This window comes from Phyllobates terribilis, unplaced genomic scaffold, assembly GCF_046119375.1.
Source record: "Phyllobates terribilis strain yellow unplaced genomic scaffold, ASM4611937v1 Scaffold_11__3_contigs__length_659146591, whole genome shotgun sequence".
Taxonomy (NCBI): domain Eukaryota; kingdom Metazoa; phylum Chordata; class Amphibia; order Anura; family Dendrobatidae; genus Phyllobates; species Phyllobates terribilis.
The window spans coordinates 111,214,412-111,239,198 of NW_027362771.1; the positions used below are offsets into that span (position 1 = coordinate 111,214,412).

Genomic DNA, 24,787 nt, shown 5'->3' on the forward strand with positions numbered 1-24,787 from the left:
AGCACAGCATGAGGTAGGGACTGAAACACTGAACTCTTCCATGTGTCAGTATGTGTGCTGTTGTTTACACTGAAGGTTTAATTACCTTGTGCTTAACATTGCTGTGATTATCTGGCCATGTGCTTGCAAGTCCCTCTTCAGTGATAAGCAACTCACTGTCTATAGCTATGTGCATACAGTGTCTGGTGTGGGCGGAGTTAGCTTTCTCAGCTCTGCTTCATTGTTAAATCTAAAAACTCTGATTGTGACCGAATGACTGCACCCTGTAAAAAAAATGTGATATATCGTTGGATTCAGGGTCTCTTTGCCTACATTATGCTGCTTTCAGATGAGGTAGCAAAAACCTGCTGACAAATTCCCTTTAACCTGTGTATGGGTTCCTTAAGTGTTGTTCTCAGTTCACTAGTTATGAAAACAGTGATATATAAATGTTTAAGTGACAAATATTATTTCTGTTATTCTAGGTTTAAAAACGGTGTGGAGATTACAAATGAGCCTAGGTCAAGATACAGACTAAAGGTAGATGGTAAAAAGCACACCCTGATTATAGATGAGGCAGACAGAGGAGATTCCGCCACCTATTCTGTGATGACCACCGGAGGTCAATCAGCAGCACAACTTCAAGTGGACTGTAAGGGGTTTTCTTGGATGTCTCATTTGTCTTCTGCTTTGCAAAACTGTAGCTCTCGTGTATCTCTGATCTCTATTTCATTGCCTTTATGAAGTGATAGAGCTGAACGCTGTTATTACTATTTGTAAGCAGAGACCAGCAGTGAAACCTAATGTTTGGTTATATCTCATACCTCTGTTTCTTATTAAAGTGCGACCACTCAAGATATTGCAACCCCTGACTGATATGACTATCAATCTTGGCAAGGAGATCCATCTGAAGTGTGAGATCTCTGAGAATGTGCCTGGAAGATGGTATAGAAATGGACAACTGATACATGGCAGTGACCGTGTGAAAATATTTCATAAGGGAAGGTGAGATCACTCTAACAGAGCGGAATAATTCATTATTTGATTAACACATGATTATGTTTCACAATATTTTTTTATTTTTATTACTAAGCAGAAGTGTCGCATAAACATTCATGATATAATATTATATACAGTATAAGTTTAAAGCCAATCTGTCACTACATTTCACAATACAAACTGTATAAGTAAAATAGATCTCTAGACCCTGGTGAGACTGGTATACTTACTTTAAAAATCCAAGTCAGAATGGCTGTATAATGGTAAATTTGAAATGATCATCATAAAAAGCTCAGTTTACTATTAGGCATGGAAAGTATGGAAAAATCTGAAAATGATTATAAACTACCGCCATTATGACACAGATTTTGAAAGTAAGCATAATGTTTATAGCTTGTACTATCATCAGAGTCTGTCATTCATCAAAGCATGAGGACAGGTCTGCCGTCCTGTTAGCCCAAAAAGCCCTTGGCTACTAGGAGATAACAAAGAATGCACGAGACTCGTAGTTATGTCCATTGTATTCACAAGAGGAGTGTTTTTCTGATTCTTATAGAGATTGATGTATGGCTATATATATATATATATATATATATATATATATATATATATACAGTGCCTACAAGTAGTATTCAACCCCCTGCAGGTTTAGCTGGTTTGATAAGATGCAAATAAGTTAGAGCCTTCAAACTGCAAACGAGAGTAGGTTTTAGGAACAGAAGCATAAATCTTACAAACCAAAAAGTTATGTTGCTCAGTTGAATTTTATTAAATTTTAAACATAAAAGTGTGGGTCAATTATTATACAACCCCTATGTTTAATATTTTGTGGAATAACCTTTGTTTGCAATTACAGCTAATAATCGTCTTTTATAAGACCTGATCAGGCCGGCACAGGTCTGTGGAGTTATCTTGGCCCACTCCTCCATGCAGATCTTCTCCAAGTTATCTAGGTTCTTTGGGTGTCTCATGTGGACTTTATTCTTGAGCTCCTTCCACAAGTTTTCAATTGGGTTAAGGTCAGGAGACTGACTAGGCCACTCCAACACCTTGACTTTTTCCCTCTTGAACCAGGCCTTGGTTTTCTTGGCTGTGTGCTTTGGGTCGTTGTCTTGTTGGAAGATGAAATTACGACCCATCTTAAGATCCTTGATGGAGGAGCGGAGGTTCTTGGCCAAAATCTCCAGGTAGGCCGTGCTATCCATCTTCCCATGGATGCGGACCAGATGGCCAGGCCCCTTGGCAGAGAAACAGCCCCACAGCATGATGCTGCCACCACCATGCTTGACTGTAGGGATGGTATTCTTGGGGTCGTATGCAGTGCCATCCAGTCTCCAAACGTCACGTGTGTGGTTGGCACCAAAGATCTTGATCTTGGTCTCATCAGACCATAGAACCTTGAACCAGTCTGTCTCAGAGTCCTCCAAGTGATCATGAGCAAACTGTAGACGAGCCTTGACATGACGCTTTGAAAGTAAAGGTACCTTACGGGCTCGTCTGGAACGGAGACCATTGCGGTGGAGTACGTTACTTATGGTATTGACTGAAACCAATGTCCCCACTGCCATGAGATCTTCCCGGAGCTCCTTCCTTGTTGTCCTTGGGTTAGCCTTGACTCTTCGGACAAGCCTGGCCTCGGCACGGGAGGACACTTTCAAAGGCTGTCCTGGCCGTGGAAGGCTAACAGTAGTTCCATAAGCCTTCCACTTACGGATGATGCTCCCAACAGTGGAGACAGGTAGGCCCAACTCCTTGGAAAGGGTTTTGTACCCCTTGCCAGTCTTGTGACCCTCCACGATCTTGTCTCTGATGGCCTTGGAATGCTCCTTTGTCTTTCCCATGTTGACCATGTCTGAGTGCTGTTCACAAGTTTGGGGAGGGTCTTAAATAGTCAGAAAAGGCTGGCAAAAGAGATCTTTAATCCACACATGTGAAGCTCATTATTCTTGGTGCCTGAACTACTTCTTAATACTTTTGGGGGACCAAACAGAATTCTTGTGGTTTGAGGGGTTGAATAATAAATGACACTGTGAATTAACTTTTAACGTTTTTAAAAAAAACAAAAAAAAAAAACAAAAACAAAATTTGCTGCAGTGCATTTCCCACTTCCAGGCTGATCTACAGCACAAATGTCACAATGCCAAGTTAATTCCGCATGTGTCAACCAGCTAAATCTGCAGGGGGTTGAATACTACTTGTAGGCACTGTATATATATATATATATATATATATATATATATATATATATATATATATATATGAGCCCTTCAATCACGGTTTAGCATCAATGTAGGAAGGGGGAGACGGGGCGAGTGTTCCCATCGTGTAGCGGTATCACATGAATCTTTTGGGTCACAATACAAAATGTCCAACAGGACCACCAACTGTAACAGGTCTTAAATGGTATTGGTCTCATATGGACCAAAAAAAACCTTTGAGACCGACAAGGCTTCGGGGCATGGATGCAACTGCAACCCTTGCACCCACTGATGATTCTGTTATATTTATTGATAGCTCCAATTAGCCACAGAGTGCAATATGTTTTGTATTGTTTGGGCAAATACTGTAGGTGTTTCCTTCAGTATAGAATGCACAGTTTTCATCATCAGGGTCATGTCCCTATCGATGAATCTGCCATAGTCTTAACCAAGCTTGATGTAACTTTGAAGTCTCACCCACTGTCCCCTACTTATTTGTAGGAGTCTTAGCTGAAACTTTCCACATATGGTGCTCAACCCAAACAATATATTGCTCAATGAGACTTCTGCCAAAATAAGTTTAAATAGATGCACTACAATCCCACACACGTAAATTTAAAAAAATCCAACACTTGCTCCCTAACACAAGGGAGGCAATCAATAACCAAAAGAGAAATGTAATCATAATGAAGGGTTTGTTTTATCGTTTCATAGGAATCACAGATTAATTATAGCAAGTTGTTTAGTGGAAGACGAAGGCGACTATGCATTCGTTCCAGATCTTTATTTAATCAATATTCCGGCCAACGTACATGTTATTGGTGAGAAACAAATTAACTATTACAAGTTTTTAAACATTTTTAAACTTTTACAATTTACCAATTCATTGTTCTTAACTGCTACTTTTTTCACAGATCCTCCCAAAATCCATTTTGATTCTCTAAATTACCCTGATAACACTGTGGTGGTTGTAGCAGGAACAAAGCTGAGACTTGAAGTGCCAGTTACTGGGGAACCGGCACCCAAAATTATTTGGAGTAGAGGAGACAAGGTACGTTTTATGTGCACCTGTTGCTGCTAACATACAGTAGATACAATTATATGAAAAAGTTTGGGCACCCCTATTAATCTTAAGCTTAATGTTTTATAAAAATTGGTGTTTTTGCAACAGCTATTTCAGTTTGATATATGTAATAACTGTTGGACACAGTAATGTTTCTGCCTTGAAATGAGGTTTATTGTATTAACAGAAAATGTGCAATCTGCATTCAAACAAAATTTGACAGGTGCATAAGTATGGGCACCTCATCAGAAAAGTGACATTAATATTTAGTAGATCCTCCTTTTGCAAAAATAACAGCCTCTAGTCGCTTCCTGTAGCTTTTAATGATTTCCTGGAACCTGGATGAAGGTATTTTTGACCATTCCTCTTTACAAAACAATTCCAGTTCAGTTAAGTTTGATGGTCGCCGAGCATGGACAGCCCTCTTCAAATGATCCCACAGATGTTCAATGATATTCAGGTCTGGGGACTGGGATGGCCATTCCAGAACATTGTAATTGTTCCTCTGCATGAATGCCTGAGTAGATTTGGAGCGGTGTTTTGGATCATTGTCTTGCTGAAAGATCCATCCCCTGCGTAACTTCAACTTTGTCACTGATTCTTGACCATTATTGTCAAGAATCTGCTGATACTGAGTGGAATCCATGCGTCCCTCAACTTTAACAAGATTCCCGGTGCCGGCATTGGCCACACAGCCCCAAAGCATGATGGAACCTCCACCAAATTTTACTGTGGGTAGCAAGTGTTTTTCTTGGAATGCTGTGTTTTTTGCCACCATGCATAACGCCTTTTTGTATGACCAAACAACTCAATCTTGGTTTCATCAGTCCACAGGACCTTCTTCCAAAAAGAAATTGGCTTCTCCAAATGTGCTTTTCCATACCTCAGCCGACTCTGTTTATGGCGTGCTTGCAGAAACGGCTTCTTTCGCATCACTCTCCCATACAGCTTCTCCTTGTGCAAAGTGCGTTGTATAGTTGACCGATGCACAGTGACATCATCTACAGCAAGTTGATGCTGCAGCTCTCTGGAGGTGGTCTGAGGATTGTCCTTGACTGATCTCACCATTCTTCTTCTCTGCCTTTCTGATGTTTTTCTTGGCCTACCACTTCTGGCCTTAACAAGAACTGTCCCTGTGTTCTTCCATTTCCTTACTATGTTCCTCACAGTGGAAACTGACAGGTTAAATCGCTGAGACAGCTTTTTGTATCCTTCCCCTGAACAACTATGTTACATAGTTACATAGTTTATAAGGCCGAAAAAAGACAAGCGTCCATCCAGTTCAGCCTATTTCTTGTGCACTGCAGCTATTCCGCAGCGTTGATCCAGGGGAAGGCAAAAAACCCCCATGCAGTATAGGCCAATTTACATCATTGAGGAAAAATTCACTTCCCGACTCAAATCTTGCAGTCAGATTAAATCCCTGGATTAATTAACTATCACTAAGCATAAGATCTAATTTTATTGTTCTCAAGAAAGGCGTCCAGGCCTCTCTTGAACTCATTAAGTGAGTTGGATATCACCACTTCCTCTCCCAGAGAGTTCCAGAGTCTCAAGACTCTGACCGTAAAGAATCCCTATCTATGCTGGTGCAGGAACCTCCTTTCCTCCAGACACATAGTGTGCCCCCTCGTCTTTGTCACCATCCTTGGTATAAACAGGTCATGGGAGAGATCTCTGTACTGCCCCCTGATGTATTTATACATGTTTATGAGGTCTCCCCTGAGCCTTCTCTTTTCCAACGTAAATAGGCCTAATTTTGACAACCTCTCTGGGTATTCTAGTCCCTCCATTCCCTTTATTACCTTAGTCGCCCTCCTTTGTACCCTCTCTAGCTCCAATATGTCTTTCCTGAGCACCGGAGCCCAGAACTGTGCACAATATTCTAAGTGCGGCCTTACCAGCGCTTTATACAGAGGAAGAACAATGTTCTCATCATATGCCCCTATTCCTCTTCTGATGCATGCCATGACTCTATTTCCCTTCGCAGCTGCTGCCTGACACTGGGCACTCCAATTTAATTTGCTGTTAACCAAGACGCCCAGTTCCTTCTCCATGTCAGATTTCCCCAACGGTTTCCCATTTAATATGTATGGGTGACTGCTGTTTTTCTTTCCCATGTGCATGACCTTACATTTATCGGCATTGAACCCCATTTGCCATTTTTTGGCCCAACTCCCCAATTTATCTAAATCCTCCTGTAGCTGTGCCCTATCCTCATCTGTATTAACTACTTTACAAAGTTTAGTATCATCTGCAAATATTGCTATTTTACTATGCAACCCTTCCACTAGATAATTAATAAATATATTAAATAATATAGGGCCCAAGACAGACCCTTGAGGCAGCCCGCTAGTAACCCTGACACACCCTGAGCTTACTCCATTGATAACCACCCTCTGCTTTCTATCACTCAGCCAGCTATTTACCCACTTGCACACATTATCCCCCAGACCAAGCATTCTCATTTTATATACCAACCTTTTGTGTGGCACGGTATCAAACGCTTTGGAGAAGTCAAGGTATACAACATCCACTGACTCTCCCCGGTCCAGCTGTGAGCTCACCTCTTCGTAGAAGGCGATCAGGTTTGTTTGGCAGGAGCGATCCCTCATGAATCCATGTTGATATGGAGTTAGACAGTTATTATCATTAAGATATTCTACAATAGCATCTCTAAGAAATCCTTCAAACAATTTACCCACAACAGACGTTAAGCTTACTGGTCTATAGTTCCCAGGGTCACTTTTAGACCCCTTTTTGAATATTGGTACCACATTTGCTTGGCGCCAGTCTAGTGGGACAGTCCCTGTCCATAAAGAGTGCTTGAATATAAGATACAGCGGTCTGTCTATCACATTACTTAATTCTTTTAGTACCCGGGGGTGTATGCCATCTGGGCCTGGTGACTTGTCTATTTTGATTTTAGGCGTTTCTGAACTTCCTCCTGGGTTAGGTGGGTGATGTTTAGCGGAGGGTTTACTTTATCACTCTGCATTTCCACCGATAAATTGTTTTCTTTTGTGAAAACAGTGGAGAAGAAGCTATTGAGTAGGTTTGCTTTACCCTCATCGCCCTCTATGATTTTACCCAGGTTATTTTTCAATGGGCCAACTCCATCAGTTTTAATCATTTTACTGTTTATATAGTTAAAGAACAGTTTGGGATTCGTTTTACTTTCCTTGGCAATTAGTCTCTCTGTCTCCTCTTTTGCTATTCTTATTTGTTTCTTACAGATTTTGTTTTTTTCCCTATAAGATATTAGCGCTTCCTCGCTGCCTTCTTGTTTAAGTTTACCGAAAGCCCTTTTTTTGTTTTTCATTGCCCTCTTGACTTCCTTATTTAGCCACATTGGCTTCCTCCTATTCCTAGCCCTTTTATTCCCATCAGGTATGTACCTTCTACAATGACTATGTAGGACTGTTTTGAAAATTTCCCATTTTCTATCCGTGCTCCTATTACTGAAGATACTATCCCAGTCTATAAGGTGAAGGGCATCTCTTAGCTGATCAAACTTTGCCCTCCTGAAGTTCAGTGTTTTTGTGACTCCCTTGCTGGGCACCCTACTGAAGCACATGTGGAATTGTATAATGTTGTGGTCACTATTTCCCAGGTGCCCCCCGACCTGCACCTCAGTTATTCTGTCTGGCCTGTTAGTTAATATTAAGTATAAAAGGGCCGTCCCTCTAGTTGGTTCCTGCACAAGTTGTGACAAATAATTTTCTTTGATAATTGACAGAAACCTGTTTCCTTTCTGAGATCTACAGCTTTCGGTTTCCCAGTCTATATCGGGGTAGTTGAAGTCCCCCATAATAATCACCTTGTTATTTTTTGCTACTTCGTCTATTTGTCTCATTAATAGACTTTCCGTGGCTTCTGCTATATTTGGTGGTTTATAACAGACTCCTATGATAATTTTATTATTTTTTTTTGCCCCATGTATCTCCACCCATAAGGACTCGACCTCCTCATTTCCCTCCCATACATCCTCCCGTATTGTAGGCTTTAGACACGTCTTACATATAGACAGACTCCATCCCCTTTCCGATTTCTTCGATCCCTTCTAAACAGACTGTAACCCTGTAAGTTAACTGCCCAGTCATAGCTTTCATCTAACCATGTCTCGGTTATTCCCACTATGTCATAGTTACCTGTAGATATTTCTGCTTCCAGTTCATCCATCTTGTTTGTCAGGCTTCTGGCATTTGCTAGCACGCAGTTTACACGATTTTGTTTTGTTCCAATCTTAGAAATTTTCTTACCTCCCTTCCGAGTATCTTGTCTTGGACCTTCTTTGTCACACTTCATATCTTTCATTAGTATGTTCTCTGGTTTCATGTTCGTGTCCGGCGTTTTTCTTCCCATCCCCTCTTCTTCTAGTTTAACGCCCTCCTGAATAATCTTTGTTTTCAGATCATTTGACAGTTGTTTTGAGGAGCCCATGATGCCACTCTTCAGAGGAGATTCAAACAGGAGAACAACTTGCAAGTGGCCACTTTAAGTAGCTTTTCTCATGATTGCATACACCTGGCTATGAAGTTCAAAGCTCAATGAGGTTACAAAACCAAAAAAAGTGCTTTAGTAAGTCAGTAAAAAGTAGGTAGGAGTATTTAAAACAAGAAAATGATAAGGGTGCCCATACTTATGCACCTGTCAAATTTTGTTTGAATGCAGATTGCACATTTTCTGTTAGTACAATAAACCTCATTTCAAGGCAGAAACATTACTGTGTCCAACAGTTATTACATATATCAAACTGAAATAGCTGTTGCAAAAACACCAATTTTTATAAAACATTAAGCTTAAGATTAATAGGGGTGCCCAAACTTTTTCATATAACTGTATATACAGTCTGAAGACTTATAACAATATGCACAGCAGTAAAGTCTTTACCAAGCCTTATTGTATCCCTTCAGTGGATCACCGATCTGAGCGGTCGCATCAGGGCAGAGTCATACCCTGATCATGGGCTCCTAGTTATTGACTCTGCTGAGAAAGATGATACCGGAACATACAGAATTATGGTAAAAAATGAGGCCGGAGAAGCTGTAGCTCACATCAAAATTAAAGTTGTTGGTAAGCAAAGTAATTCCAAGAAATTTTCTTATGGAAATATCCAGTCTGGATCTCATCTTTACTAACCATAACCAACTACAGAAAACACAAAAAAGCATGGCCCCCTTTTTGGAACAGAGATTCCTTTAAGATCAAATATGGAAATTTTTGTATTACAACAGATAAAATAGATGCGTTTTTGAGTTGTATATTTGGAGAATAAATGGCAAGTATATATGACTGTTCGTGGAAGCCTGGTAACTGTTCATAGGGCTTCCACGGACAGGCTTAGCGTATGCCACTTATTTTACCAGATTACAGGGTTGCCCTGGCTTTCACCCTTTAACCTCTGACCAGGGACCGGGGCTGAGTCCACAGAGTCAGCTGCCTTCCGATGGAGCAAACTGGCGGCAAGAAGGGTCTTCACGCGGGGTCAATACCAAGAAGTCACGTCAGAGACAAAATCAGAAAGAAAGTGGGTGGTCAAAATACAAGCCAAGGTCAAAAAAAGGATAAATCAGGAAACGACATCAAAAGCAAAGAATAGGGCTATACCAAATAAGCAGAACTTATCGCCTGGCAGCGGGAACTGATTCTCATGGGTTTAAATAGCAAGCAGCCCCACCCAGTGCCAACATCAGAAAGAAACATAAACTAAAAGAATTTAACCCAAAAGTTTCTGGCTTGAAGCCACAAGTTCCAGGGATAAAACTGGACTGTTGAATAATCACTTTGCATCGGTCGATGAGCGAAGCAGGAGTATAGTGGACAGGCACCGGTATGGATGTCACAGTTATATTGTTCTTGGAATATGCCCAACAGCACACATATATTTATTTTTTTAATAATTTATGCATGTATTTCTAATATAATGTTTGTCTTTTTTAGACATCCCCGATGCCCCATTAGCACCCGATGTAACCGAGGTCGGAGAAGATTGGTGTATTATGAAATGGGAGCCACCAATATATGATGGAGGTTGCCCAATTCTAGGTGTGATCCCAATTCTCATTTATAACTCAGTTCAGATTGAGGCATATTAACATTTGCCTAGATTTGATCATATGTGACATCACACATGACAACATTTGCTCTTTATCACTGGACATCTTTAGTGTGAGGGATGCAACAGTGAATTGTAAGTTATTTCATAAAATTTTCAATGTGTTAACAGGAAAACAACTAATTGCAATTTATTTCATAGGATACTTTATTGAAAGAAAGAAGAAGCAAAGCTCCAGGTGGATGAGGCTCAATTTTGAACTATGCAAAGAAACAAACTTTGAACCCAAAAAAATGATTGAAGGTGTTGCATATGAAGTCCGTGTCTTTGCTGTCAACTCAATAGGAATTTCCAAACCAAGCATGCCCTCCAAGCCCTTTGTCCCACTGGGTGAGTGTCTGTATGAATGAAATAATGCAACATATTACACGTACCAATAGCAATTTTGGGGATCTGCATGAAAGTTAGAAGTTGTAGATTCCCTCTATCTCCCCCCACACAAAAAAGCAGCATAGTTAGATATTAATGAGTTAGCCTTTGGAATTGCTCCTTTCATGAGTGGGAGTGTAAAGATAATAGAGCAGGACTGTGCCGATAAAATACAATGACTCATTGTTTCTCTGATACATCTTCTTAGTCTCTATTTGCTATCATGAAGGCCGTGGGGGAGGGGGCAGTTTAATTCATAATGTTGCTTTTCATATAGACTGTTGAGTCTTGCTGAGATTTTCTACAGTACATGCTGTTTAAGATTCTGATGCTTCGCACTTTCATCTTGGAAAAATACAAAAACAGACTGTAGTCTATAGGTGGCACTAGAGTTCTCTTCCTCTCTGAAGAGGCAATTTGCGTATTTCCCAGAGGAGCATTGCAGCTTAAAAGTGACCTCTCCCTGATATGCTTAACCTGTCACTCTCTGCAAGGAGAAACGTTACCCCTCGCTCTGACGCCTCTCACCCAGCCAAACCAGATCTCACACTTTGCACTGAAGAGGAGCATTACCCGAAACACAGTGTCTGCAAATTGATATTCTGGTTCTGGCTTTTATCTTAAGTCATGTGACAAGGCACGTTAGAGAGTCGATATTGACTTTTAGGATTTCTGCTTCCTATAGGTGGCACTAGAGTTCTAGTCCTCTTTCTCTCTGAAGAGACAATTTGTAGTTTGAGAGTCAGAAGTATATTGCTAAGGAGCAAGTGAGAATCAACTGATAGACATGTGACAGTTTACTTAACCTGCCCTTAAAGTTGTATACTTATCTCATACATTTAGTGCATATTCGACAATGTATGGTATATAGAGATGAGCGGATCGATCTGTGAAGGATTCAGTTTGAGTCAAATTTCCTGAAATTTGTGGTTTCACACAAATTCCAAAATTTTAAGATTCGATTAGCGGTTTGCACAAAAAACTTTGCAGGCACCATTTTCCACATGACTGAATTGTTAGAGAGCAGGCATATATGTGGCCATGTGAGCCCCCCATAATATCCTGCAGCAATGACATCTAGTAGATTACCATACCTTGTACACTGGTGGTCAGTACCTGGGCCATCACAGATCAGCAGTTCCCAGTAGAGCAAAGTTTCTAGTTATCTTCCATCTTCAATGTCTCTCTATTGTGTAAGTTCTTATGGTCAGCAGTGTCCCCTCTCTCTTTCTGCTGTAGTGTATGAGCCCTTATGGTCAGCGGGGTCCTCTCTCACTCTCTTGCATGTAGAGTGTAAGCTCTTATGGTCAGCAGGGTCCTTTCTCTTTCTTTTTTCTGTAATGTGTAAGCTCTTATGATCAGGAGTGTGCTCTCTTTCCATCTTACCTGTAGAGTGTAAGCTCTTATAGTCATCAGGGTCCTTTCTCTCTCACCTGTAAAATGTAAGCTCTTAGGGTCAGTGGGGTTCTCTCTATCTCTCCTCTACCCTATGTGTATTTTCCAAGCAATTACAAGCTTTCTGGCATTGAGATTGAATGATCCGCTCATCTCTAATGGCATATCATTACAATGTGACCCGCATCTATCTCAAGAACAGAGTCGTGAGAGGCATCCCGTCACATACTGTTAGCAGAGAGTTGACCGGAATTTATAATCATTTTTGTGGGAATCCTGACCCCCTTCTCCAATGACTATAGCATATGTTGTGGACCCATTTTCAAAACAGATTCACAATCCATTAAAAAGACCTGCATCTACTATACTTTTATGGCATATCCTCTGATGAGAAGACCCCATTGAATTGGAATCACTTTCTCAAGTCGTCTACACAAGGCTAGACTGCAGGATAACACCTGGTCAATTCCACTGTTCTGCTCTATCATAGCTAAGCAGATCAAGAATAACTGTAGTGCTGGATTCATCACATGATGGACTCCAATAGAGTCTATCGGATCTCGTAATGGTGTCTATCATTTTACTGGAAAGAAATTGCTAAGATGTGAGCAAAACTTTCCAGGTTGGTATTAAAATATTATAAGCTAAATCAGGATGCAACAAAAAATAAAAATATTTCACAAAAATGCATAAATTCTGTTTGTTTTCCTTCTATGGTGGTTTTAGGTTTATGCAGTGTTGAGCATTATCACTAAAATACATGTTATACGTATTAATTGAACTGGCGGTTCATGCTAAAATTGTAGAATGGGGTTACTTCTTACTAGCTTACTAGTCAAATATATGAGTCATTGACAGCTCAACAGCATAATGTTTTTTTATTATATTAGACTGTATTGATCTATTCTTTTTTTTTGTTTCCTTCTAGCTGTCACAAGTGCTCCAACCATGTTAACACTAGATGGAGTAACTGACAACACAGTGACGATGAAGTGGCGCCCCCCAGACCACATTGGTGCTGCAGGTTTGGATGGCTATGTCATTGAGTACTGTTTTGAAGGGGGTGAGTATACAACACTTGCATTGTTATCTATGCAGTTTATAGTTAACAAAACAAACAAAAATTAATTACAAAAGGGTATCCCCATGGATATATTCCTACATGCATATTATACAGACTAATATTATTTTAACTTTTAGCATTGTCCAGCACTGTCTTGGGTTTTAATATAGGCATTAACTGGAATGTTCTTACATTGAGTGATACATTTATATTATTATATCCATCCTATGTCAGGTAAGTACATTGAATAGACTACAATAAAATGACATGCAAGTGACAGTGATTGCAAGCATGCTGTAAAAAGCAATTTAATTCCTTAATCATCTCTGACCCTTATACACTCCTTGCTTGTGGATCAAATAGTCACTTTCACTTACAAGATTTTCTAAGCTACATAATGATCCCATTGATCAATAGTACCGAAAAGCTGACACTAGTGCAAGTGCCTGGTTTGATGCTTGCATAGAGTAATTGTGTTTGGTATGCAAGGAAAAAAACTAATGCACAAAGTCAGACCCAATTGCAGGCCCAACGCTTAACCCTAAATACAGTATTTCTGAGGTTGGTGCCTCTTTACCAGGAGGAGATGAGAAGCAGGAGAAGCCAGAATTTACAAATCAGGAGTTGGATTTATTAGTGGATTGTGTGTCTAAGAATGGGCCAAATATATGTGGTGCATTGTCGGCAAAAACCACCAAAGCAGAGAAGAGTAAAATATGGGCAGACATCCAAGCCAAGGTCAACGCCAAGGGTGGCAAAAACAGGTCCATTGCAGACTTGAAAAAAAGGTGGAACACTCTCAAAAAACAAACCAAGAATAAAATGTTGCAAAGCAAAAAAGAAAGTAATGTGGAGAATACAGTAGTGCCCGAGCCTACAAAGGATCTGTCTGTTTTGGAGAAACGTGTGGAGGCTATGCTACAGCTTGAGGAACTGGAAGGAACCCCTGACATTGAAGATGATCTACAAAATGATATATCTGGAGGTAAAACAAACAGTAAAACTAAGGTTTTGCAATGTGTTTTTTTAATTGTTGTTTATACTGATGAATGTTTTTAAAAACAACCTCGTATAGAGAAATTTGTTTTATATAGCAGTTGCTCTACTCTCCCAGCTTGAAGCTGTTTTTTAGATTATGTTCCATAATATTATTGAAAACTGTATGCACTTTGGATTAAACTCGGTCCCTTACATTTCTAAGTGTAGTCATCCCAATAACACTGCACTGGAATGCTTTTAACGGGAATCTGTCAGAAGCATTAGCCTTTTTAAGCTGTCTGTTGGGCTTTCAGGTCATAGGAATAAAATGATACTTTGATATCGGTGATCCAATGTCTTATTACAGAGAAATCCACATTTTTCCTAATATGTAAATGAGCTGTTACGATCTCTGGGCTGGACATAGATCTCCTTGAGATTCTGCCTCCAGGGCTTATATTAAATAAAAGGTGGGGGGATATTACCAGTGTGAGACATGTAATAACTGACAGTCTGCTCTCATGATTTCACAGCAGAGCTGTGTGTGATTATTACTAACACAGTGCAGAAAACCTAAGCTTTATCTCATTACAAACACATATCCACCTGCAACTATCACCTCATAGTACTGTCAACTTAGCTGTACTACTCTTCCCCTCACACATGATGCCTGTGAGATGGAATCTGAAGATGTATTAGTTAGTTGTAATCAGGCTCAGTTCTACAGCAGAGTTGACAGCACTATGAGAGGAGAGCTATAAGTGCAGATGTGTTTGCAATGAGACTAAGCTCAAGTTTGCTGTACTGTGTCAGTTATAATCACACACAGCTCTGCAGTGAGATCAGTCACTAGATGTCTCATAGTGGTAGCGCCCACTTTCATTCAAAATAAGTTCTGGAGACAGATGTTCCGGGAGATCTATGACTGGCCCAGAGATCTTAACATGCATTTCTCTGGAATGAGACATTTGATCGCAGGTATAAAGGTATCACTTTATTCATTTTTCTATAACCTACATGCCCATATAGACGACTTATGAGGATTGATTCAACTGACAGATTCCCTTTAAGAACATGTCAGTATTCAAATAATTGCAATTTAGTGCTCTTGTCTAATACCAATGAATATAAATGTAAAATGTCAAATATAATTAAAGAGCATCTGTCAGCAAGCATGTCCTAATTGTTTTAGAATGAAAAGGTAATCTGTTATTTTCTTCATAAGTTTTCATTTTAACACAACTTACATGGTGATCACCAAAATTTCATTTTCTTCATGGGGTAAAAAAAATAAAACATAAAAAGTATTGTGGATACTGCCTAAATAAAAATGAGTAAACATATTACTATACTTTTATTTGAAGACTGTCATGATTTTCTGATTCCATACCCCATCTATTGGTCTCATTTCTACTGCTTCCACCTTTGTTGCCTCAACCTCCCTGTGGCAGCACATGACCTGAGATGTGTAAGAAGAAGGCTGTCTGAAAGGCTCATTTCAAAACAGCACTCTTCTATATCCATGAATCAGCTGTGATGGAAAAGAGGACCATCTTAGCTATTGAAAAGAGTCAGCCAGCCAGCTGCGTGCCCACTATGCGTTTTTTAAGCGTTTCCGCAGCGTAATTTCCGCCGCGGAAACGCTTAAAAAACGCTTGGTAACAGGTCTGCAATGGTCCCCAATGATAATCCGCATGTGCTGTGCATATGCTGCAGAAATTTCCGCTGCGGATTATCATTGCGAAAAAATCCGCAGCACGTCCATTAATTTTGCGCAATCGCAGCGTTTTAGCCGCCATTGACTTGCATTGGACCGCATAACATCCGCATGACTACAAGTACACATGCGTATATTATGTGATTCAATGTATGGATGGTACTCAGGTCTGGAGAAGAGGAGACTCTCCTCCAGACCCGGGTACCATAGTACCTGTAGTTAAAAAAGAATTAAAATAAAAAATAAACATATACTTACCTTCTGATGGCCCCCTGTCTGCTGCCGGCGGTGCTGCTTGCTCTTCGGCTGCTCGCAGTGGTAAAAGGACCTTCCATGACGTCATTTAGTCATGTGACAGGTCACGCGACTGCCGACGTCAGTGGTCGCGTGACCTGTCACATGACTAAATTACGTCATGGAAGGTCCTTTCATACCACCGCGAGCCACCGAAGACACCGGACGCACTGGAGAAGGAGACCGGGGGCCATCGGAAGGTGAGTGTAATGTTTTTTTTATTTTTCACCATTTTTATTTATTTTTTTTTACTATTGATGCTGCATTTGCAGCATCGTAACTTGGTCACACTGGTTGCATATTTATATAGTGCGACCAAGTTGTCAAGCACTTTTTCAAGTGATGCTAAAATCGCTTGGAAAAGCGCTTGACAACCCGCATGCGAAATCGCATGTCCTCTTCATACTGTTACTGACACAGAGAGGGGAGAGAAAGCTCTCTGCCTATGTCCTCTTCATACTGTTACTGACACAGAGAGGGGAGAGAAAGCTCTCTGCCTATGTCCTCTTCATACTGTTACTGACACAGAGAGGGGAGAGAAAGCTCTCTGCCTATGTCCTCTTCATACTGTTACTGACACAGAGAGGGGAGAGAAAGCTCTCTGCCTATGTCCTCTTCATACTGTTACTGACACAGAGAGGGGAGAGAAAGCTCTCTGCCTATGTCCTCTTCATACTGTTACTGACACAGAGAGGGGAGAGAAAGCTCTCTTCTGTGTCAGAACAAAACAAGAGTGTAGGTGGAGGATCTGGAATCAGAACATCAGAGAAGTTTTCAAAATGAAGATATTATCTGCCAAATCAGTTTTATTACCTGGACAAGCCCTTTAATGTACAAGTTCATTCAAGAATGGAAACTTCAGCTTTTCACCAGAATTATGGAGCCAAGTTTCACTTATCTGAAATCCTAAACTATGAAAACCATTGCTGCCCTCCTTCCCTGCAATTAATGCCTATTAGCCATTGTTATACTAACTATAGCTCTAACACAAGCCACTTGGCAAGAAATACTTCAGCTGTCTATTGCATTAGTTTGTCCCAAAATAAACAAACTTATATTTGTAGACTAATTAAAACAAATAGGAAAATACCATAAAATAAATTAATCCTAATTTGAATCCAGTGAAAAATGGAGACACATGCTCTTTAAAGGTTTTTAGGCACTATGGAGAAAATGATTGCACTGTACATTACATTATACATGTACATACTGTTTTTTTTTTGTTAGTAGTCAAATGATCCTATTAAAGCAAAGTTTTATAGTCTGGAGAATATTTGTATCAATGAGTATGTCTGAGGTTGCCCCATCTTTACCAGGAACTCCAGAAAAGCCAACCCTTACTGATGAGGAGCTGAATACTTTAGTGGATAACATTGCCAAACTAGGGCCCCAACTATTTGGAGCCCAAGCAAGCCCAGCAGATAAAGATAAAGTGTGGGCGGACATCCAAGAGAAGCTAAGTGCTGTGGGGGGCAAAAAAAGGTCAATTGAGGAGATTAAAAAAGCTTGGAATAACCTTAAAAAACAGACAAAGAAAAAAATAGATCACAACAAGACCCAGAAGATAATGGAAAACAAAGGACAAAAAGCCAACTTCATGGAGCTAACGCCCATAGAGAAGCGGGTGGAAATTATGATACAAGACAAACAAATCTTTTCTGAGGACTTCCGGGAGGAGCCTGATGAAGGTAAAACTCATATTCCCTAAGAGTCCTTGTTAGGCTACGTATGCATGCTTCACTAGTCTTACATTCATATTTTGATTAATGTACCTGCAGCCAGCTTTGCAACTGCTTATCTCTAATGCAAATTGCAGTATTCCTAATAGAATTCTATCATATTTTATAACATTCGCTTTAGAGAAATGCTAATGCTCTCATGCATTTTCTACTGTTAGTAAATTCCATGCCAGTCCAGACAAAAAATCATGGTGTAGAAAACCCCTTTAAATATGTTTAAATTTTGGGGTAAATAATTTAAATGGATGGTCCTTCTTAGAATATTTAGCACCGACCCACAAGATAAGGATACATGTCTGATTTCTTTGGGTCTGACCTTAAGCCCCCATCAATCCTGAAAATAAGGGTTGTGTGTCTCCAGTTTGAGAACTGAGTTTGTACCTGTTCTCAAAATTGGTGGAGGGTTTGCAGTGGAGCGATCAGTAATCAGAAATCCATTCCCTATCATGTAAATGGGTGAACCATGTTATTAGTGGTCCAGTCCTTTTTAATAAAATAACTTAAAATTTCAAATCCATGTATATTGGTTGTTCACCCCACACTGAGAAATGAAAAAATACAGTATATTCACCTTTCTGATCCCCCACTAGTCTTCTAAAAGGGCTTTCATGGTCCTTGGCGGTCTCCCTGCTTCCTCTTCCCTTTGGTTGGTCATGTGACTGCTGCAGTCAATCACTGAATGCAGAGGTATATGATGCATTGTGTCCAGTGATTGGCGGTTACATGCTTGTACAGTTCGTAAAAGAAGAATGAAGCCCAGCAGGGGACCTGGGTAGCACTGGAAGAGTAGCAGTGGGTGATCAGTGAAGTGAGTTTTCCTTATATTTTTCTTCAGCATGCTGGGTGATTTTTTTAAACAAATTCAGTGGTGGGCAACCCTTTTACAGCACACGTAAGGCTGCGGCTATACTGCAACTTTGGCCACAATACCTGTGGCACAACAAAAGTTTGCTAGGTGTTGCTACTACACAGCAGTGCAAACAAGTGAATGGGATCACATTGCAACCTTCAGGGTACTGTGACCACCACAAGCAAGTAACAATAATTCCAAACACTTTAGATTTTTTGGGGACTCTGCTTGTCACAGTGACAGTACACTCAGGGTCCCAATTAAACCCCATTTACTTTTATAGCGCTGCAATGTAGCAGTGACACATAGCGAACTTTAGCCGCATGACAGGTGTTGCAGCAAAAGTCGCCATGTAGTCCCAGCCTTAAAGGTTAAAAAACAGTTTAACATTTACATGTAGATCTACATAAAAAAAAACCAGTAAAATATAGTTATATTGTATTCATTCTAAGCCATAACCTATATAATAGCCAAAATTGCATCCATAATTCTGCATCTTACAGAAGTGAAATCCTGCACCATTTATTGCAGGGTCAAAGGGGTATTCCCATCTCCAATATCCTATCCCAATATATAGAAAATGTAATAATAATAATATTAGCAAATACCTCCAATTAGCAATGTAGTATAGTTCTTCTGATTTGCTATGTTGCTTTCCCCATGTGCAGGGCATTGCAGTACTTAGGTATCCATGGTTAGGCTACTAATATAGTGACAGTTAGTTAATTGTTAGTGATTGTAACCAGGGATACCTAAGCTACTGCAATGCCCTGCACATGAGGTAAGCGGCATAGGTTATCAGGAGAACTATACTACATTTCTAATTGGAGGTATTTGCTAATATTATTATTATTACACCTACTACATATTGGGATAGGATCTTGGAGATGGGAATACCCTTTTAATATCTGCACAGAGTTAGCTTCCTATATTCTGGAGAAATGCATATGTATATGTAGCGCCCCGAGGGTTCGGCCGCTACAGGGGTATTGCACCTCAGTCCAGAGGTGTGATATTCCACTCCCGGGTAAGGATGGAGTATGGACCAGGGCTCAGTTAGCTGCATACAGCACACACACCCCATTTCCGAGGGACAGCTCAACGGTGCTCCCACTAGACATAAGTGCAGACACGACCGACTATGTCCCTGTCTGGAGTGGGGAGGGGGGTGGAACACCCAGTGCTGTAGGGGCAGATAGGGGTTGGTTCCCGAGCGTAGGAAGGAGCCCATTGGTTGCTGGTCACCTGGGCTCATGGTCAGAGGGAGGTATAAAAGGTGGGCACCATCTTAGTTCTGGGTCAGTTCAGCCAGAGGAGAAGACAGGGAGTAGAGGCTCTGTAGTAGCTCTACTCCAGGAGGGCCTAGTGAGAGGCCGAGGAGGAGGTGAAGGGGAGCTGGGATTTTGGCTCATCTCAGCTCCAAGAGAAAGGAACAGAAAGGAACAGAGAAAGAGAAGGAGAGACAGAGAAACAGAAGGGCTCAGGAACAAGAAGGTGTAAGGGACCCTAAGAACCCACGAGAATCCAGGGTGCAGGGTCAGGCAGATTAAGGGTACCGGATCCCAAGTTGGTGGAGGAGAAACAACCCTCAGCCAAAGACCGGTCGTCGTGATCATCTATTGGTGCGACACCTCATCAAATCTGCTAGGAAGGCACCATATAGGACAGCGGAGGACGGGGCCCACGTTTAACCGCACAAGTCCGCGGCAGCCGGACAAAAGTGGGTCACTGGTGAGGCGGGCCAGAGAAAGGATTAAAGGGGGTCCTGTGCCATGCTCTTGACTGCTTGGGAGTTGACCGAGCCCCACACCTGGTGGACGCAGCACGGCTCGGGCGGTCACTGCCGACGGAAGTGACCCGGAACAAACGAACTGTGAGTAAAGACCCTGGACTGTAACTTGTTGTCCGTGTGCTCCTTCGCTCCTCCGGCACTACCGGTACTGGGACCTTCACCACCATCACTCCCACCATCCACTACACTGCCCTGGGGCTGCACTCTTCCCGTGGGGAGTCACACTACTCTAGCTGCACACCTCATCAGCCCCAGCGGTCTGCATGCAGCGGCGGTTCCTAATAACCGCAATCCACGGGTGGCGTAGTCGGACATTATCAATAGCACATAACGGACTGCCACTGGCCTGACCACCCTGAGCCACGGAACCGGGTTGCCACTACTACTCCCATCGTTCCCTATTGCCCGGATCCGAGTGCCCCACGGCCCAGGGGGCGAGTCATATACAAGGCACTGTAGAGTTAGAAAAAAGTGTCTGACTGCATTATTAAAGAAGTTGATTACTTTCTGTTAAGAAACTTGTAAAATATCATAAACTAATGTGTAGTAACATAGAAAACAGGCAGAATTTTCTGTATCTGCGCTTCTGCTAAATGCTTTCAGAGCTTGAGCAGAAGACGACACAACTGGAAAGCTGTCACATCACTAAATCACTCGAACACCGCCATCTTTAAAGCGCTGAACAGGCCAAACGCCAAGCCCAGTGCTTACACACCTCATGTATGTGCGCCAAAGGGGGGATGAACTAAGCTATGCAGTAAGGAAAGAGGGAATTCAGCATTTTCTATGCCAGTGTAAATTGGTTTATGGCACTTTAGAAATGTTACCAGAAGGTGGCCAACTCCTCTAACGATGTGCAAGACAACAACTTTATCAACTGTTCCAAGTGAAAAATGGCATAACTGGTAACAGAGCTGTGGCATATTATACAGACTTTAATTTAAAGGGAACCTGGTAGTAGATTCATGCTGCCTGAACCACAGCCAGCATGGATAAGGGGTTGGCTCCGTTATTGCAGCTGTGTATGTTTTATGCCGAAAAATATAGTTTTAAAAGCTGGCCAGAGACTATGCTTCTTAGATGACAAGTCCAGGAGGCAGGTCCTCGGTGGCTTCTCCCCGCCCTGCACCTTAACACTGACAGGTGTTTCCCTATGCACATACAGTACATAAGGATAGACCTGTCAGTCTATGGGAAAGGGGTGGGGAGAAGCCAGCAGGGACCTGTCTCCTGGTCTGCTGGTCTAATCATTTTAGTCGCATCGTCCCCAACTTGATTATAAAGTATATGGTTTTTTCCAAACACTGCGGCATTACAGAGTAAACCATGTATGGCTCCAATAACAGAGCCAGTCTCTGACTCATACTGCCTGTGGTTAGGGCAAAATGAATCAGCTGTCATTTTCCCCTTAAGATCAATGCAAGATAAGAAAAATACTGTAATTACATAGTTACTTAACATCTTAGATAGCTAATATGTATAAATATTTTCTAATTGTGCTTCAGGGCTGTATAGTCTTAACATAGCTGATTGAGCAGAAATGGATTTCAAACTATTATAATTACTATCACTTCAGCTGCAATCTGTTATACTAATATGTAACATTCAGCCTTCAAAGAGTAACTGCCATTATAATTTCTATATCACAAATCCATAGTACACATAAAAATAAGCAACTTTGTAATACATCTTATCAGAGAAATCTGCTTCTTTCTCCTCCTGGACTGATCTTTTTTTTCAAAATTCTCACTTCACAGGAAAATGTGTATTCAGTGAAGAAAGTTTTCTACATTAGATTCCATGTAGAGGGGATAGGGGGGAGCTCTGCCTTTATCTCCTCCTCCTCTCCCTTCTATCTACATAGAATTTTATCACTACCAGCTGCCATCTCCTATCACACTAATGTAAAATATATCTGCACTGAATACAGATTTTACCTGTGAATTGAGATTTTTGAAAATAAATCATCAGTCCAGGAGGAGAAAGGAGCAGATTCCTCTGATAAGATATATTACAAAGTTTTTTTATTTTCACACGCACTATTGATTTATGAAATAGAAATTAACGACGGTTACAACTAGGATGTGAGTGTCCAGTGATGATGAATCTATGTCCCATCACATAATGCAACAAGGTTTGACTTTTCAAATTAGTAATATTTACCAGGATAAAAATGCATTATTATTACTGTTCACTGGTTATTTGCATCCCTCCTATACTGTCTCTATACTATCAGCTGGCTATATTTCCTAAAATGTGTTTTTTTTGCAATAAGTTAACATCATCATTCTGCTTACACATCACATTTATTGATACATAACCTTTCCTGACGGCAGGCTGGAGCGTAGTAAGTATTTTAAGACACTGATTTCGGAAACGTGTAATTTGTAGCTAATATTTTCTAGTTAGTAACTAACAAAATATCATGGATTTTCATTGGTATCATAATGGAGAAAGGCTGTTAGACATTCTTAGATACAGTATAATCACCACTGTCCAACAAGATTTAACAGTATACACCTTGTTAACGAGGTATGAAATAACCAAATTAAGGGTATGTGCACACGATGCAGAAATGAAGCAGAAAATTTTTGCATCATTTCTGCATCTCCCTGGCAGAAAAAACGCATGCAGATTGTGCATGCGTTTTTCCTGCAGAATACATGCGGATCCACATGCGGATTCACATGCGTTTCCGCATGCAGATTGACAAGCGCTTTCCAGGCGATTTTAGCATCACCTGGAAAGTGCTTGACAACTAGGTCACACTATATAAATCCATGCAAACAGCATGGATTTATATAGTGTGACCCGAGAGAGCGTATATACTTACCTCCGATGGCCCGCGCTGTCCGGCTTTACACTCCGTTCTCCCGGCTGCCGGCAACTTTGAATTGAAAGACCTGCCGACGTCGGCGTCACGTGACCCGTCACATGACTCTGACGTCAGCGCAGGTCCTTCAACTCACTGCAAGTGCCGGGAACCAAGTAGGAGCGCTGCACGGGCCGACAGATGGTAAGTATATATATATTTTTTATTTTATTCTTGTTTTACAGCTTTTTTAATGGTACCTGGGTGTGGAGGAGACTCTCCTCTTCTCCACACCCGGGTACCATCCGCACATTAGAACGCGCCAATAACCCAAGTACAGATGCAGTCTTGCGGAATTGGCGCGTTCTAATGCAAGTCAATGGCGGCGAAAACGCCGCGCTTCCGCAAAATTAATTGACATGCTGCGGACTTTTGAGCGCAGCGTTTACGCTGCGGAAAAATCCGCATCATGGGCACTGCACATGCGGATTTCAATTGGGGATCATTGCTGCCCTTCTACCATGCGTTTTTCATGCGTTTCCGTGGCGTTTACGCAACTGCAAAAACGCCGCGGAAACGCATTAAATACGCATCGTGTGAACTCAGCCTAAGATGCTTACTTCTCAAGATACTGGAAAACCATTATAAATTATTTCTACTGCTCAAAATATTATACTCACTGCACAAAGATTGCAACTCCCTTTGGATCTTTTACAAGTCAATTATTAGAAAAATAAATGTACCCTACAGGTAGAAACCAGAAAAAAACACTTATTTGGCTATGTTCACATGTAAAATACGTGTTTTTGCCATGTTTTTTATGTGTTTTTACTTGCATTTTTTCTCATTCATTTGCTCCAGATTTGAAAAAACCCTTTGAAGGTTCAAATCTGCAAGGAAAAATAAGTAGTATGTGTGTGAAATTTCAGAAATCTCATTCACTTTTCTGGAACTGTAAAATGCTCTATTTGTTCCCCAGCAGCAAAAACACAACGTATGTACAAGCCCTTTTACTCAGCATCAGATCCTTGGACCAAAACCAGTTTGTCACTACATATATTTTATTATAATTAAAGACTCCATAACCATAGTAAGCATTTAAAGGGGTTTTGCCACAAAAAAAGTTAATTTTAATCAACATTTAATCAATAGATCTGGGAATAATAATAAGTTCCATAATTGGATGTGTTTAAATAAAATGTTCCTGTGCTGAGATAATCTTATAAATGTGCCCCTGCTGTGTACTGTGTAATAGCTGTGTCTGACCGTACAGGAACATGGTCTGATCATACCACATCTCCTGGGCAGGGGAGGAAGCAAAAGAGTTTACAGACATTACAGCAGGAGATCACAGCTGATTCTTTCTTTCAGGTAATACAGTACATTGTTTAAAAGCAGGCAGGGAAATGTTTTGCCTCACA

The 24,787-nt window shown here is 40.9% G+C and overlaps 1 protein-coding gene across 31 annotated transcripts in view; it reads left to right on the forward strand.

Moving 5' to 3' along the window:
* Positions 1 to 24,787, forward strand: part of MYBPC1 (myosin binding protein C1) — a 140,949-nt gene that overhangs the window by 87,143 nt on the left and 29,019 nt on the right. For 29 of the 31 annotated variants that reach the window (XM_073651473.1, XM_073651479.1, XM_073651475.1 and 26 more), the window contains 10 exons: positions 465 to 631; positions 822 to 984; positions 3,891 to 3,997; positions 4,091 to 4,227; positions 9,156 to 9,315; positions 10,183 to 10,287; positions 10,499 to 10,687; positions 13,050 to 13,184; positions 13,765 to 14,169; positions 17,490 to 17,861. In XM_073651473.1, coding sequence (XP_073507574.1) covers positions 465 to 631; positions 822 to 984; positions 3,891 to 3,997; positions 4,091 to 4,227; positions 9,156 to 9,315; positions 10,183 to 10,287; positions 10,499 to 10,687; positions 13,050 to 13,184; positions 13,765 to 14,169; positions 17,490 to 17,861 — 1,940 coding nt within the window. The remainder of the gene's footprint in view (positions 1 to 464; positions 632 to 821; positions 985 to 3,890; positions 3,998 to 4,090; positions 4,228 to 9,155; positions 9,316 to 10,182; positions 10,288 to 10,498; positions 10,688 to 13,049; positions 13,185 to 13,764; positions 14,170 to 17,489; positions 17,862 to 24,787) is intronic. The other 2 variants (XM_073651503.1, XM_073651506.1) reach the window with 2 other exon arrangements.